At 45.3% G+C, this 17500-nt stretch overlaps 1 protein-coding gene across 1 annotated transcript in view; it reads left to right on the top strand.

The window, feature by feature from the left end:
- The window catches only part of LOC121844560 (ras-associating and dilute domain-containing protein-like), a 39644-nt gene that overhangs the window by 3021 nt on the left and 19123 nt on the right, over nt 1–17500 (top strand). Inside the window, exons 4-7 of the mRNA XM_042314800.1 lie at nt 4005–4166; nt 12434–12589; nt 12649–13109; nt 13241–13423. Coding sequence (XP_042170734.1) covers nt 4005–4166; nt 12434–12589; nt 12649–13109; nt 13241–13423 — 962 coding nt within the window. The remainder of the gene's footprint in view (nt 1–4004; nt 4167–12433; nt 12590–12648; nt 13110–13240; nt 13424–17500) is intronic.

The following is a 17500-nucleotide window of genomic DNA, read 5'->3' as shown; positions in this document are numbered from 1 at the left end:
TGCTCCGGGGAAGGTTCTCTTCAAACAGACAAGTTTCACAACAAATCACACATTTGTGTAGGCAGGGCCGAAAATGCTGGTGGGAATTGTGCTCATGTTTAACTATGGCAACAAGCTGATACGGCAGTGACATTACTGGTGACTTGCTTCGCATTTCCAACTCTTCCTTTCTGTCCCAACTGATGCGCAACTTGTACAGAATTGTTAAACTGGAGCATTGGCACACTGCCGGAAGCAACCCGTCTGTCTAGAGAGACTAGTGCCCCATCTGTCTGGAGAGACTAGTGACCCATCTGTCTGGAGAGACTAGTGACCCATCTGTCTGGAGAGACTGGAGAGACTAGTGACCCGTCTGTCTGGAGAGACTAGTGACTCATCTGACTGGAGAGACTAGTGACTCATCTGACTGGAGAGACTAGTGACCCATCTGTCTGGAGAGACTAGTGACCCATCTGTCTGGAGAGACTGGAGAGACTAGTGACCCGTCTGTCTGGAGAGACTAGTGACCCGTCTGTCTGGAGAGACTAGTGACACGTCTGTCTGGAGAGACTGGAGAGACTAGTGACCAGTCTGTCTGGAGAGACTAGTGACCAGTCTGTCTAGAGAGACTAGTGACCCGTCTGTCTGGAGAGACTAGTGACCCATCTGTCTAGAAAGACTGGAGAGACTAGTGCCCAGTCTGTCTGGAGAGACTAGTGACCCATCTCTCTGGAGAGACTAGTGACCCATCTGTCTGGAGAGACTAGTGACCCGTCTGTTTGGAGATACTAGTGACCCATCTGTCTGGAGAGACTAGTGACCCATCTGTCTGGAGAGACTAGTGACCCATCTGTCTGGAGAGACTAGTGACCCATCTGTCTGGAGAGACTAGTGACCCGTCTGTCTGGAGAGACTAGTGACCCGTCTGTCTGGAGAGACTAGTGACCCGTCTGTCTGGAGAGACTAGTGACCCGTCTGTCTGGGGAGACTAGTGACCCATGTGTCTGGAGAGACTAGTGACCCGTCTGTCTGGAGAGACTAGTGACCCGTAGTGACCCATCTGTCTGGAGAGACTAGTGACCCTGGAGAGACTGTCTGGGAGAGACTAGTGACCAGTCTGTCTGGAGAGACTAGTGACCCGTCTGTCTGGAGAGACTAGTGACCCATCTGTCTGGAGAGACTGGAGAGACGAGTGACCCGTCTGTCTGGAGAGACTCTGTCTGGAGAGACTAGTGACCCATCTGTCTGGAGAGACTGGAGAGACTAGTGACCCGTCTGTCTGGAGAGACTAGTGACCTGGAGAGACTAGTGACCCATCTGTCTGGAGAGACTAGTGACCCATCTGTCTGGAGAGACTGGAGAGACTAGTGACCCGTCTGTCTGGAGAGACTAGTGACTCATCTGACTGGAGAGACTAGTGACCCATCTGTCTGGAGAGACTAGTGACCCATCTGTCTGGAGAGACTAGTGACCCATCTGTCTGGAGAGACTGGAGAGACTAGTGACCCGTCTGTCTGGAGAGACTAGTGACCCATCTGTCTGGAGAGACTAGTGACCCATCTGTCTGGAGAGACTAGTGACCCGTCTGTCTGGAGAGACTAGTGACCCATCTGTCTGGAGAGACTAGTGACCCATCTGTCTGGAGAGACTGTGACCCATCTGTCTGGAGACTAGTGACCCATCTGTCTGGAGAGACTAGTGACCCATCTGTCTAGAGAGACTAGTGACCAGTCTGTCTGGAGAGACTAGTGACCCATCTGTCTGGAGAGAATAGTGACCCATCTGTCTGGAGAGAATAGTGACCCATCTGTCTGGAGAGACTAGTGACCCATCTGGCTGGAGAGACAAGTGACCCATCTGTCTGGAGAGACTAGTGACCAGTCTGTCTGGAGAGACTGGAGAGACTAGTGACCCATCTGTCTGGAGAGACTGGAGAGACTACTGACCAGTCTGTCTGGAGAGACTAGTGACCCATCTCTCTGGAGAGACTAGTGACCCATCTGTCTGGAGAGACTAGTGACCCATCTGTCTGGAGAGACTAGTGACCAGTCTGTCTGGAGAGACTAGTGACCCGTCTGTCTGGAGAGACTAGTGACCCATCTGTCTAGAGAGACTAGTGACCCGTCTGTCTGGAGAGACTAGTGACCCATCTGTCTGGAGAGACTGGAGAGACTAGTGACCTGTCTGTCTGGAGAAACTGGAGAGACTAGTGACCCATCTGTCTGGAGAGACTGGAGAGACTAGTGACCCATCTGTCTGGAGAGACTAGTGACCCGTCTGTCTGGAGAGACTAGTGACCCGTCTGTCTGGAGAGACTAGTGACCCATCTGTCTGGAGAGACTAGTGACCCGTCTGTCTGGAGAGACTAGTGACCCGTCTGTCTAGTAAGTCTAGGATACATCAGTGTTAGAGGATTGACGTGAGCAATGTGGCAGCGTACGTTTGATCAGTGACTTTTACATGGATTTAATACACAGATAGATCCTTCCCGAACACACAGCAGTAACAGTTCAGTCATCATAGCACTAACACACTCCTCCACGCCCATCCTATCCCTCCTCTCTCTGTTACAGTGTTCATGGAAATACTGTATACTGACTCGGCTCTGGGTGCTGGCTAGCAGGGTGTGTGTATACCAGTGATCTAGTCAAGTCACTAAACTTCCAGTCCAAGTCGAGTCCCAAATCTCTAACATTTGAGTCCAAGTCCGAGAGAAAGCTAAGTAAAGGCTAGAAAGCTAAGTAGGGCTAATAAGCTAAGTATGGCTAGAAAGCTAAGTAGGGCTAATAAGCTAAGTATGGCTAGGAAAGCTAAGTAGGGCCGGAAAGCTAAGTATGGCTAGAAAGCTAAGTAGGGCTGGAAAGCTAAGTAGGACCGGAAAGCTAAGTATGGCTAGAAAGCTAAGTAGGGCTGGAAAGCTAAGTAGGGCTGGAAAGCTAAGTAGAGCCGGAAAGCTAAGTAGAACCGGAAAGCTAAGTAGGACCGGAAAGCTAAGTAGGGCCGGAAAGCTAAGTAGGGCTGGAAAGCTAAGTAAGGCTAGAAAGCTAAGTAGGACCGGAAAGCTAAGTAGGGCCAGAAAGCTAAGTAGGCTAGAAAGGCCTGAAAGCTAAGTAGGGCTAGAAAGCTAAGTAAGGCCAGAAAGCTAAGTAGGGCTAGAAAGCTAAGTAGGGCTAGAAAGCTAAGTAGGGCTAGAAAGCTAAGTAGGGCTAGAAAGCTAAGTAGGGCTAGAAAGCTAAGTAGGGCCAGAAAGCTAAGTAGGGCTAGAAAGCTAAGTAGGGCTAGAAAGCTAAGTAAGGCTAGAAAGCTAAGTAAGGCCAGAAAGCTAAGTAAGGCTAGAAAGCTAAGTAAGGCTAGAAAGCTAAGTAAGGCTAGAAAGCTAAGTAGGGCTAGAAAGCTAAGTATGGCTAGAAAGCTAAGTAGGGCTAGAAAGCTAAGTAGGGCCAGAAAGCTAAGTACGGCTAGAAAGCTAAGTAGGGCTGGAAAGCTAAGTAGGGCTGGAAAGCTAAGTAGGGCTAGAAAGCTAAGTAGGACCGGAAAGCTAAGTAGGGCCAGAAAGCTAAGTAGGACCGGAAAGCTAAGTAGGCCTGGAAAGCTAAGTAGGGCTGGAAAGCTAAGTAGGGCTGGAAAGCTAAGTAGGACCAGAAAGCTAATTAGGGCTAGAAAGCTAAGTACGGCTAGAAAGCTAAGGTGAAAGCTGCTAGAAAGCTAAGTAGTGCCAGAAAGCTAAGTAGTGCCAGAAAGCTAAGTAGGGCCAGAAAGCTAAGTAAGGCTAGAAAGCTAAGGAAGGTGCTCACCAAACTATGTTGCCAAACCTTACTACTTAAAGGGGGAATGCACTATGCTTATCGTGTTCACTCACACACACCCACACGCCAGCACCACAGACCCTTAGTGTGTTTTTCTAACGAACCAAACCCGTGTTCTCCTTAGCGTGTTCTTAGCATGTGCATGCCAGACTGTACCATGTATGTGTAGTGTCTGGGGGGTGTTTCTGAGACACCCCTCTCTGCCCTGTCCTTCCGTAGGACCCAAAACACCCCCCTTCCTCGCAGCCCTAATGGTCCGGTCTGGCCTAGGTAGAATCATCTCCTCCCCTCTGCGTTCCGGCCGGGTGGTACAGCCCAACACCCCTGGCTCTAAAGGTGGGCGTGGCCGGGTGGTACAGCCCAACACCCCTGGCTCTAAAGGTGGGCGTGGCCACAGGTAGGGTGTCTGTCACCTGTCACCTGGCTGTCTGTCTGTCATCACCCACGGAGACCATCTGGAACGGCTCGAGAACCCCCCCGTCACCCTCCCCATCCGCCCCCCTCCCTCCGCCTCTGCCTCCCCTTCACCTAAACCCTGTCAACCCATCCACAACATCACTACATTCTACAGCTCAGGACCACATTCTACAGGACCACATTCTACAGCTCAGTGTATATAGGACATCCATCTACAGTGGCCATCTGACATAGATTCTGTCTCCGTGTTATGTGGTTGCTGTGGGTCTTGTCTCTGTGTTATGTGGTTGCTATGGGTCTTGTCTCTGTGTTATGTGGTTGCTGTGGGTCTTGTCTCTGTGTTATGTGGTTGCTGTGGGTCTTGTCTCTGTGTTATGTGGTTGCTATGGGTCTTGTCTCTGTGTTATGTGGTTGCTATGGGTCTTGTCTCTGTCTTATGTGGTTGCTGTGGGTCTTGTCTCTGTTATGTGGTTGCTGTGGGTCTTGTCTCTGTGTTATGTGGTTGCTGTGGGTCTTGTCTCCGTGTTATGTGGTTGCTATGGGTCTTGTCTCTGTGTTATGTGTCTTGTCTCTGTGTTATGTGGTTGCTGTGGGTCTTGTCTCCATGCTATGTGGTTGCTATGGGTCTTGTCTCTGTGTTATGTGGTTGCTGTGTGTCTTGTCTCTGTGTTATGTGGTTGCTATGGGTCTTGTCTCTGTGTTATGTGGTTTCTGTGGGTCTTGTCTCCGTGTTATGTGGTTGCTGTGGGTCTTGTCTCTGTTATGTGGTTGCTGTGGGTCTTGTCTCCATGTTATGTGGTTGCTGTGTGTCTTGTCTCTGTTATGTGGTTGCTGTGGGTCTTGTCTCTGTGTTATGTGGTTGCTGTGGGTCTGGCCTCTGTGGTTGCTATGAGTCTTGTCTCTGTGTTATGTGGTTGCTGTGGGTCTTGTCTCCGTGTTATGTGGTTGCTATGGGTCTTGTCTCTGTGTTATGTGGTTGCTGTTGTTCTTGTCTCTGTGTTATGTGGTTGCTATGGGTCTTGTCTCTGTTATGTGGTTGCTGTGGGTCTTGTCTCCGTGTTATGTGGTTGCTGTGGGTCTTGTCTCTGTGTTATGTGGTTGCTATGGGTCTTGTCTCTGTGTTATGTGGTTGCTGTGGGTCTTGTCTCTGTGGTTGCTGTGGGTCTTGTCTCTGTGTTATGTGGTTGCTGTGGTTCTTGTCTCCGTGTTATGTGGTTGCTGTGGGTCTTGTCTCTGTGTTATGTGGTTGCTGTGGGTCTTGTCTCCGTGTTATGTGGTTGCTATGCTCTGTGTTATGGTCTTGTCTCTTGTCTCTGTGTTATGTGGTTGCTGTGGGTCTTGTCTCTGTGTTATGTGGTTGCTGTGGGTCTTGTCTCTGTGTTATATGGTTGCTGTGGGTCTTGTCTCCGTGTTATGTGGTTGCTGTGGGTCTTGTCTCTGTTATGTGGTTGCTGTGGGTCTTGTCTCTGTGTTATATGGTTGCTGTGGGTCTTGTCTCCGTGTTATGTGGTTGCTATGGGTCTTGTCTCCGTGTTATGTGGTTGCTGTGGGTCTTGTCTCTGTGTTATGTTATGTGGTCCTGCTCTGTGTTATGGTTGCTGTCTTGTCTCCGTGTTATGTGGTTGCTATGGGTCTTGTCTCCGTGTTATGTGGTTGCTATGGGTCGCTCTGTGTTATGTGGTTGCTATGGGTCGCTCTGTGTTATGTGGTTGCTATGGGTCGCTCTGTGTTATGTGGTTGCTATGGGTCGCTCTGTGTGGATGTTGATGCATGTCCATGTACTCACTCACTTCGCTCGAATCGCATGATTCATCAGGTTTATCTGATTCTTCTAGTCTGTTTGTTACACCTGATTCACCTGATTCACCCGATTCAGCTGATTCACCTGATTCAGCTTATTCATCTGATTCTTCCAGTCTGTTACACCTGATTCACCTGATTCACCTGATTCACCTGATTCACCTGTTCACCTGATTCAGCTCAGGTTTATCTGATTCTTCTAGTCTGTTTGTTACACCTGATTCACCTGATTCACCCGATTCAGCTGATTCACCTGATTCAGCTTATTCATCTGATTCTTCCAGTCTGTTACACCTGATTCACCTGATTCACCTGATTCATTCACCTGGTTTATCACCTGATTCAGCTTATTCATCTGATTCTTCCAGTCTGTTACACCTGATTCACCTGATTCCCAGATTCACCCGATTCAGCTTATTCATCTGATTCTTCCAGTCTGTTACAGATTCAACCTGGTTCACTACTAAAGGGATATCTCGCCCAGGCTAGGACTAGGAACAGAACTAAAGGGACTCTGACACTACCTCGACCTGGGACCACCTTCTGCCGTTCCCTCAGTGAGACCAGTCTCAACCAGGTACACTACTATTACTACTATTACTACCACTACTAATGGAACTCTGACACTACCTCGACCTGGGACCACCTTCTGCCGTTCCCTCAGTGAGACCAGTCTCAACCAGGTACACTACTATTACTACTATTACTACCACTACTAATGGGACTCTGACACTACCTCGACCTGGGACCACCTTCTGCGGCTCCCTCAGTGAGACCAGTCTCAACCAGGTACACTACTATTACTACTATTACTACCACTACTAATGGAACTCTGACACTACCTCGACCTGGGACCACCTTCTGCCGTTCCCTCAGTGAGACCAGTCTCAACCAGGTACACTACTATTACTACTATTACTACCACTACTAATGGAACTCTGACACTACCTCGACCTGGGACCACCTTCTGCCGTTCCCTCAGTGAGACCAGTCTCAACCAGGTACACTACTATTACTACTATTACTACCACTACTAATGGAACTCTGACACTACCTCGACCTGGGACCACCTTCTGCCGCTCCCTCAGTGAGACCAGTCTCAACCAGGTACACTACTATTACTACTATTACTACCACTACTAATGGAACTCTGACACTACCTCGACCTGGGACCACCTTCTGCGGCTCCCTCAGTGAGACCAGTCTCAACCAGGTACACTACTATTACTACTAACTATCCAGCTAGCTGGCTCTATTCCAGGAGCTGTACATGTTGGGTTATATTATATAACTATCCAGCTAGCTGGCTCTATTCCAGGAGCTGTACATGTTGGGTTATATTATATAACTATCCAGCTAGCTGGCTCTATTCCAGGAGCTGTACATGTTGGGTTATATTATATAACTATCCAGCTAGCTGGCTCTATTCCAGGAGCTGTACATGTTGGGTTATATTATATAACTATCCAGCTAGCTGGCTCTATTCCAGGAGCTGTACATGTTGGGTTATATTATATTAACTATAGCTAGCTGGCTCTATTCCAGGAGCTGTACATGTTGGGTTATATTATATAACTATCCAGCTAGCTGGCTCTATTCCAGGAGCTGTACATGTTGGGTTATATTATGTTAATTACATCCATTATAATTATTAAAACATTGTCCAACTAATTCATTGGAGTATTGCTATTAATGACTGTCTGAGGCTTAAATATTATTATATTACTATTATTATATTAATCAAAGCCTATTTTATTGTCATATATATATTGTGTTATATATTGTTATTATATTAATCAAAGCCTATATATATATATTGTGTTATATATTGTTATTATATTAATCAAAGCCTATATATATATATATTGTGTTATATATTGTTATTATATTAATCAAAGCCTATATATATATATATATATATATGTATATATATATATTGTTATATATTGTTATTATATCAATCAAAGCCTATATATATATATATATATATATATATATATATATATATATATATTGTGTTATATATTGTTATTATATCAATCAAAGCCTATATATATATATATATATATTGTATATTATATATTGTTATATATTATTATTATATCAATCAAAGCCTATATATATATATATATATATATATATATATATATATTGTGTTATATATTGTTATTATATCAATCAAAGCCTATATATATATATATTGTGTTATATATTGTTATTATATCAATCAAAGCCTATATATATATATATATATATATATATATATTATATGTTGTTATATATTGTTATTATATTAATCAAAGCCTATATATTTATATTATATTGTTATTATATTAATCAAAGCCTTTGTATATATTGTTATTATATCAATCAAAGCCTATATATATATATATTGTGTATATATTGTTATTATATCAATCAAAGCCTATATATATATATATTGTTTATATATTGTTATTATATCAATCAAAGCCTATATATATATATATTGTGTTATATATTGTTATTATATCAATCAAAGCCTATATATATATATATATATTGTTATATATTGTTATTATATTGAATGTAATTATGGAATGTGTCTGATTTAGATTTGTTAAATATTATTACATTTGTATATATATTATCATACTAATTAAAACCGATGCATCCCCTGTACTAATCAGTTGGGGGTGCAGACAGACAGGTTACTACTCCACCCTGCTACCTCTGAGGACTGGGGGAGTCAAGGGGGATACCAGGAGGAAGGAGGGAGAGGGGGAGGAGCAGGAGGGGTGAGACATTCCCTCTACCAGTCCCCTGACCTGTTGCTGCTGCAGGGATACAGACAGACAGGTACCAACTACACTACCTGACTGATGCATGCTGGGATATATGATACAGACAGACAGGTACCAACTCTACTAACTGACTGATGCATGCTGGGATATATGAGACAGACAGACAGGTACCAACTACACTACCTGACTGATGCATGTTGGGATATATGATATAGACAGACAGACAGGTACCAACTACACTACCTGACTGATGCATGCTGGGATAGATGATATAGACAGACAGACAGGTACTAAAATCTAATCACATGTTATTTGTCACATACAGGTGTTCAGCAGATGTTATTTGTCACATACACGTGTTCAGCAGATGTTATTTGTCACATACAGGTGTTCAGCAGATGTTATTTGTCACATACAGGTGTTCAGCAGATGTTATTTGTCACATACAGGTGTTCAGCAGATGTTATTTGTCACATACAGGTGTTCAGCAGATGTTATTTGTCACATACACGTGTTCAGCAGATGTTATTTGTCACATACAGGTGTTCAGTGTTATTTGTCACATACAGGTGTTCAGCAGATGTTATTTGTCACATACAGGTGTTCAGCAGATGTTATTTGTCACATACAGGTGTTCAGCAGATGTTATTTGTCACATACAGGTGTTCAGCAGATGTTATTTGTCACATACAATGCAAAATGTGTCAGTGTTATGATTGTCAAGTCATACAGGTGTTCAGCAGATGTTATTTAACAGTCACCTACATAGGTGTTCAGTCTCTAATGTGGCTAGTGATGGTGGCTGTTGTTTTCACATAGGTGTAGGACAGTCACATACAGGTGTTCAGCAGATGTTATTTGTCACTACAGGTGTTCAGCAGATGTTGGCTTTGTCACAGTCTGATGTTCAGATAGAAGCTATTTGTCACTACAGGTGTTCAGCAGATGGCCTTAGATAGACTGTCACATACAGGTGTTCAGCAGATGTTATTTGTCACATACAGGTGTTCAGAAGATGTTATTTGTCAGTCTGGTGTTCAGATAGAAGTTATTTGTCACATACAGGTGTTCAGCAGATGTTATTTGTCACATACACGTGTTCAGCAGATGTTATTGCGGGTGTAGTGAAATTCTTGTGTTTCCAGCTCCAACAGTGAAGTAATATCTAACAATACACACAATCTAAACTTAAAGGAAGGGAATTAAAAATATATAAATATTTGGGATGAGCGATGTCAGAGCGGCATTGACTAGATACAGTAGAATAGGACCAGATACAGAATATACATATGTAATGAGTAATGCAAAATATGTCAACATTATTATTAAAGTGGCCAGTGATTTCAAGTCTGTGTATATAGGGCAGCAGCCTCTAATGTGCTAGTGATGGCTGTTTAACAGTCTGATGGCCTTGAGATAGAAGCTGTTTTTCAGTCTCTCTGAGTTAGTGATGGCTGTTTAACTGTCTGATGGCCTTGAGATAGAAGCTGTTTTTCAGTCTGATGGCCTTGAGATAGAAGCTGTTTTTCAGTCTCTTGGTCCCAGCTTTGATGCACCTGTACTGACCTCGCCTTCTGGATGATAGCGGGGTGAACAGGCAGTGGCTCGGGTGGTTGTTGTCCTTGATGATCTTTATGGCCTTCCTGTGACATCGGGTGTTGTTGGTGTCCTGGAGGGGCAGGTAGTTTGCCCCCTGATGATGCGTTGGGCAGAACGCACCGCCCTCTGGAGAGCCCTGTGGTTGCGGGCGGTGCAGTTGCCGTACCAGGCGGTGATACAGCCCAACTACACTACCCTCTGGAGAGCCCTGTGGTTGCGGGCGGTGCAGTTGCCGTACCAGGCGGTGATACAGCCCAACTACACTACCCTCTGGAGAGCCCTCTGGAGGTGCAGTCTGCCCCAGGCGGTGGCCCAACTTGCCTGTGGTATACGGTGCAGTTGCCGTACCAGGCGGTGATACAGCCCAACTACACTACCCTCTGGAGAGCCCTGTGGTTGCGGGCGGTGCAGTTGCCGTACCAGGCGGTGATACAGCCCAACTACACTACCCTCTGGAGAGCCCTGTGGTTGCGGGCGGTGCAGTTGCCGTACCAGGCGGTGATACAGCCCAACTACACTACCCTCTGGAGAGCCCTGTGGTTGCGGGCGGTGCAGTTGCCGTACCAGGCGGTGATACAGCCCAACTACACTACCCTCTGGAGAGCCCTGTGGTTGCGGGCGGTGCAGTTGCCGTACCAGGCGGTGATACAGCCCAACTACACTACCCTCTGGAGAGCCCTGTGGTTGCGGGCGGTGCAGTTGCCGTACCAGGCGGTGATACAGCCCAACTACACTACCCTGACTGATATTTCAGTTGTGTTTTCTTTTCGGGAACTTTCTTTCACTTTGAAGTTGTGGAGTCGGTCTGCAGCACCTTTTTAGGTGTCATGTTATGGCAGAAGGTGAAAGTGTTCAAGGGACTGTGGACCTTCTACAGGCAGTTTATACTGTTTATATACAGTATATGTAATATATATTGTGTTATATACACTATATGTAATATATATTGTGTTATATACAGTATATGTAATATATATTGTGTTATATACAGTATATGTAATATATATTGTGTTATATGGCAGAATGTGAAAGTGTTCAAGGGGCTGTGGACCTTCTACAGGCAGTTTATACTGTTTATATACAGTATATGTAATATATATTGTGTTATATACAGTATATGTAATATATATTGTGTTATATACAGTATATGTAATATATATTGTGTTATATACAGTATATGTAATATATATTGTGTTATATGGCAGAATGTGAAAGTGTTCAAGGGGCTGTGGACCTTCTACAGGCAGTTTATACTGTTTATATACAGTATATGTAATATATATTGTGTTATATTTACAGTATATATAATATATATTGTGTTATATACAGTATATATAATATATATTATGTTATATATTGTGTTATATACAGTATATATAATATATATTGTGTTATATACAGTTTATGTAATATATATTGTGTTATATACAGTATATGTAATATATATTGTGTTATATACAGTATATGTAATATATATTGTGTTATATACAGTATATGTAATATATATTGTGTTATATATTTCAGTATATGTAACAGAGAGCAGAACACTATATATTGTGTTATATTCCAGGATGTGAAAGTGTACCTGTGGAACAGAGACAGAACAGTTTATATATTGTGTTATATATTCCTGTTGAACAGAGAGCAGCACACAGTGTATATATTGTTATATTTACAGTATGTGTAATATATATTGTTATATTTACAGTATATGGAATATATATTGTGTTATATACAGTATATGTAGTATATAATGTTATATACAGTATATGTAATATATATTGTGTTATATACAGTATATGTAGTATATAATGTTATATACAGTATATGTAATATATATTGTGTTATATACAGTATATGTAGTATATATTGTGTTATATACAGTATATATAATATATATTGTGCTATATATTTCAGGACTGCCTGGTGTACCTGTTGAACAGAGAGCAGAACACTGTGTATATATTGTGCTATATATTCCAGGACTGCCTGGTGTACCTGTTGAACAGAGAGCAGAACACTGTGTATATATTGTGCTATATATTCCAGGACTGCCTGGTGTACCTGTTGAACAGAGAGCAGCACACTGGACTGGGTCAGGAGAGCACACTGTGGGTCAGGAGACCCCGTCAGCCCGTCCAAACATCTGCCTGTCCTCTCCTGACATCCTGCCACTCCACTGTCGCCTCCACCGGGTCCCTACCCCCGTCGCCATGGCAGCACCCCCAACAACAACAACAACCCCTCAGCAGCCGCCGCCGTCACCGTCACCGGGGACGACCGCTCCTGCGTTGCCGTGGAGCCCATCCCTCACGCGACGGTCCTGGTCAACTTCTCCCGGTGCGAGCAATCCACCCAGCTCCGCCACGGCGACCTTCTGTCGTTCGGAGCCCACTACATCTTCCTGTATAAGGACCCAACCGGTGCCAAACCCCTCCCCGCCCAGACGCTGGCACGCCTCCGAACCCTGGGGCAGCTGTACGAGGCTGGGGGAGGGGGGGTGGAGACGGAGGGTGGGACGGAGGGGGGAGGGATCTGTAAGACGTGTGGCTCGTTGTTAAAGGACAGGGGGGCGTTGTCCTCCCAAACCGGCCCCCCCGCCAGGCGCAGTTTCAAACCACACCTGGTGAAACCCCAAGGCGGGGGGGCGGGGGGGACAGGCGTCGTAACGACGATCTTGGCGGGACAGAACCAGAAGAGACGCCTACAGCTCGACTTTGAACAGGTAAATATAGGTTGTTGTAGAGGAATCAGTGAATGTATTTATCCTGTGATGTCACTTTGGAAGTCCAGGAATAGTTGCCCCAATGTTTATTCATTTGAGTTTAACTGAACTGAATCGTTTAATTCCGTCAGGCCCACGAGGACGCCCTGGTGAGCAGGATCATGTCTCTGATCGAGCCGGGCGGAGACGACCACAAGTTAGCCCCTGCCTACCTGCTATGTCTCTGCATACAGCACTCTGCTTCCGCCTTCCCACCAGGCTGCTTCGGCAAATTGCTGCTGAAGATAGTACGATGCATACAGACCGTCTCCTGGGTGAGAGGGAGGGGCCTAGATGGGGAGGGAGGGGTTTGGAAGGGGTAGGAGAGGGAGGGGCCTAGAGGGAGAGGGAGTGGTTTGGAAGGGGTAGGAGAGGTTTAGGTGGAGAGGGAGGGGTTTAGAAGGGGTAGGAGGGGCCTAGACAGAGAGGGAGGTGTTTGGAAGGGGTAGGAGGGGCATAGAGGGAGAGGGAGGGGTTTAGAAGGGGTAGGAGGGGTTTAGGTGGAGAGGGAGGGGTTTAGAAGGGGTAGGAGGGGTTTAGGTGGAGTGGGAGGGGTTTATGTGGAGAGGGAGGGGTTTAGAAGGGGTGGGAGGGGTTTAGGTGGAGAGGGAGGAAGGGTTTAGAAGGGGTAGGAGGGGCATAGAGGGAGAGGGAGGGGGGGTTTAGAAGGGGTGGGAGGGGTTTAGGTGGAGAGGGGGAGTGGTTTATGTGGAGAGGGAGGGGTTTAGGTTGAGAGGGGGAGGGGTTTGGGTGGAGAGGGAGGGGTTTGGGAGGGGCCTAGAGGGAGAGGGAGGGGTTTAGGTGGAGGGAGGCATGTTATTACTTGTCCTGAGAAACAATAGACCAACTCTCATTAAGAAGTGATGGAAGCTACTGACTCGGATCTGTTCAACTCGTTCAGAAAAAAAGATGAATTTGTTTCAGTAATTCCCAGAGCACAGTAATGCCCTCCTGCCAGCGAACGATAATCTATAACCTGGACAGAATCATGCCTCTGCAAGCCTCTCGTTCACCACAGGGGGCTTATTGGAGCTGTCTTTCATGACTGAGAGGTCACACACAAGATGTGCTCCAAACATTGTGCGTTTGTGATTGCAAGGCACACAAATACGATTCTGTATTGATACCTTTGAAACGAAGTCTCGTTGTGAACGACTCTTGGCGGAATGCTTGACGGCCGCCAGTGTGATTAGGACCTTCGCCAACTGCGGTATTACATTATTATTGATTTAAACTAGGCAAGTCAGTTATGAAAAAATAGTTATTTACAATGACGGCCTACCCCGGCCAAACCCGGACGATACTGGGCCAATTGTGCGCCTCCCTATGGCACACCCAAACACGGCCGGTTGTGATACAGCCTGGAATTGAACCAGGGACTGTAGTGATGCCTTTTGCACTGAGATGCAGTGCCTGAGACCACTGCTCCACCCAACGATTCGAGTTTGAGTGTGTTGAGCAGAGGCTGTGTATGTTTTGGTTCTACACACAAGCTGTGTCCATCATAACATTCAATAATCCATTAATTGCATTTGTTTTTTTGCGCCATGCGATCAATGATCAGTTGTAAACATCTTTTTCTTCTCTATGCTGCCTGCAGCAGGATGTATTTCCCCTCATGACAGACTGTTGGTGGTCGGAGCACGTCTCTGAGTCTCTGAGTCTCTGAGTCTCTGAGTCTCTGGAGTGTCTGAGTCTCTGGAGTCTCTGGAGTGTCTGAGTCTCTGGAGTGTCTGCGTCTCTGAGTCTCTGAGTCTCTGGAGTCTCTGGAGTCTCTGGAGTCTCTCTGGTCTCTGGAGTCTGATTCTCTGAGTCTCTGAGTCTCTGGAGTCTCTGGAGTCTCTGGAGTGTCTGAGTCTCTGGAGTCTCTGGAGTCTCTGAGTCTCTGGAGTCTCTGGAGTCTCTGGAGTCTCTGGAGGAGTGTCTGAGTCTCTGGTCTCTGGAGTGTCTGAGTCTCTGGAGTGTCTCTGAGTCTCTGGAGTCTCTGTCTCTGAGTCTCTGGAGTGTCTCTGAGTCTCTGGAGTCTCTGAGTCTCTGGAGTCTCTGGAGTCTCTGGAGTCTCTGGAGTCTCTGGAGTCTCTGGAGTCTCTGAGTCTCTGGAGTCTCTGGAGTCTCTGGAGTGTCTGAGTCTCTGGAGTCTCTGGAGTGTTTGAGTCTCTGGAGTCTCTGGAGTGTCTGAGTCTCTGGAGTGTCTGAGTCTCTGGAGTCTCTGTCTCTGATTCTCTGGAGTCTCTGGAGTGTCTGATTCTCTGGAGTCTCTGGAGTGTCTGAGTCTCTGGAGTCTCTGGAGTCTCTGAGTCTCTGGAGTGTCTGAGTCTCTGTAGTCTCTGTAGTCTCTGGAGTCTCTGGAGTCTCTGAGTCTCTGGAGTGTCTGAGTCTCTGGAGTCTCTGAGCTGGAGGAGCGCGTATTAATCCTGCTGCTGAAGAATTCATTGCTGCCGTCAGGTCAAACAAACGACTAAAATGAACGAGCCACTCGAAAAAAACGAATCTTGACTCTGGAGTCAGTAAAAAAACAAATCATGACTCTGGAGTCTGTAAAAACGAATCATGACTCTGGAGTCGTTAAAATGAATCATGACTCTGGAGTCAGAAAAACGAATCATGAGTCTGGAGTCGGTAAAATGAATCATGACTCTGGAGTCGTTTAAAAGAGTAGTTCTAAAAGCTCGTTGACGAAGTGCACATCACTAATAATAAGGCCTTTGTTTTACGATTTAAGATCATTATTCTGGTTGACTTGCTGAGGGGAATTTATCAGATTACAGGATCTGAATGGTTTCAAATCTTAGCTGATGCTGAACTTGTGGTATAACTTCAACTTCTTATCCACATGAGGGGTTAGACAGAGTAGAGTAGAGGTTAGGGTTCAGAGGTTAGACAGAGTAAAATAGATGTTAGGTTTCAGGGTTCAGGTGTTAGACAGAGTAGAGTAGGGGTTAGGGTTAGTCAGAGAGAGGGTTGGGGTTGGGGTTCAGAGGGGGTTAGGGTTCAGGGGTTAGACAGAGAGGGTTAAGGGTTCAGGTTAGACAGAGAGGGGTTAGGGTTCAGGGGTTAGACAGAGAGAGGGTTAGGGTTCAGGGGTTAGACAGAGAGAGGGTTAGGGTTCAGGGGTTAGACAGAGAGAGGGTTAGGGTTCAGGGGTTAGACAGAGAGAGGGTTAGGGTTCAGGGGTTAGACAGAGAGAGGGTGTGTTATAGTCACCTACAGTGTTAGTGAGCTAGCAGCTAGCAGCAGCCTTCTCTCCTGTGTTATAGTCACCTTGGGAATAGGTCCCTGGTCTAAAAATAGGGCACTATATAGGGAATAGGGTTCATTTAGTGTGCACCCTAAGTCTATTGTAGTCAGGTAAACGAATGATGTCGTGGTTTAATGATTGTTGAGGTCTTTTGTCCGATTAGCCAGCTGATTAATTATGCAGATCTCATTGATCAGAGAAAACAGAACAAACAATCAATGTCAATTTAATATGTATATATATATAATATATAATTTAATATGTCTTCCTTCTGGACACCTTTAATGAGGCTTTGATATCGTTGATGCCTAAAAAGGAGATAAGAGAGAACCTAGGAATTTTAGAGCTATCAACCTTTTTTATTTTACCTTTATTTAACCAGGCAAGTCAGTTAAGAACAAATTCTTATTTTCAATGACGGCCTAGGAACAGTGGGTTAACTGCCTGCTCAGAGGCAGAACGACAGATTTGTACCTTGTCAGCTCGGGGATTTGAACTTGCAACCTTTCGGTTACTAGTCCAACGCTCTAACCACCAGGCTACCCTGCCGCCCCTGTCTACCTTCTTAATGTGGATTTTTACTAAGACCTATGCTTAGAGAAGGCTGACATCTGATATCATGTGTCACAGTGACCAAGTAGGATTTATTAAGAACCTCAACCAGAAAAACGTGCACATGTAATAAACAATTCTGGACAAGGACATGGGGGGGAACAGAGGGTTAAATACACAACATGTAGGATGGAATTGAAACCATGTGTGGGAAGACAAGACAAAACAAATGGAAAATGAAAAGTGGATCGATGATGGCTAGAAGACCGCGTGTGTGTGTGTGTTTATGTGTGTGTATGTGTTGTGTTTATGTGTGTGTGTGTGTGTGTGTGTGTGTGTGTGTGTGTGTGTGTATGTGTGTTACAGTGTGACAGACCAGAGACTGTGCGTGTGTGTGTGTGTGTGTGTTTATGTGTGTGTGCATTTCCACCTGTTAAATGTTGTGAGTGTGTATGCAGCGTGTGTGTTTCAGGAGAAGACAAAGGAATTGCATGTGCGCAAGCTGTGTATCATATGTGTGTGTGTGTGTGTGTGTGTGTGTGTGTGTGTGTGTGTGTGTGTG

Source organism: Oncorhynchus tshawytscha, unplaced genomic scaffold (assembly GCF_018296145.1).
Source record: "Oncorhynchus tshawytscha isolate Ot180627B unplaced genomic scaffold, Otsh_v2.0 Un_contig_6016_pilon_pilon, whole genome shotgun sequence".
Lineage (NCBI taxonomy): Eukaryota > Metazoa > Chordata > Actinopteri > Salmoniformes > Salmonidae > Oncorhynchus > Oncorhynchus tshawytscha.
The sequence above is the reverse complement of the archived record's forward strand: the minus strand, read 5'-3'. Positions and strand labels throughout refer to the sequence as shown.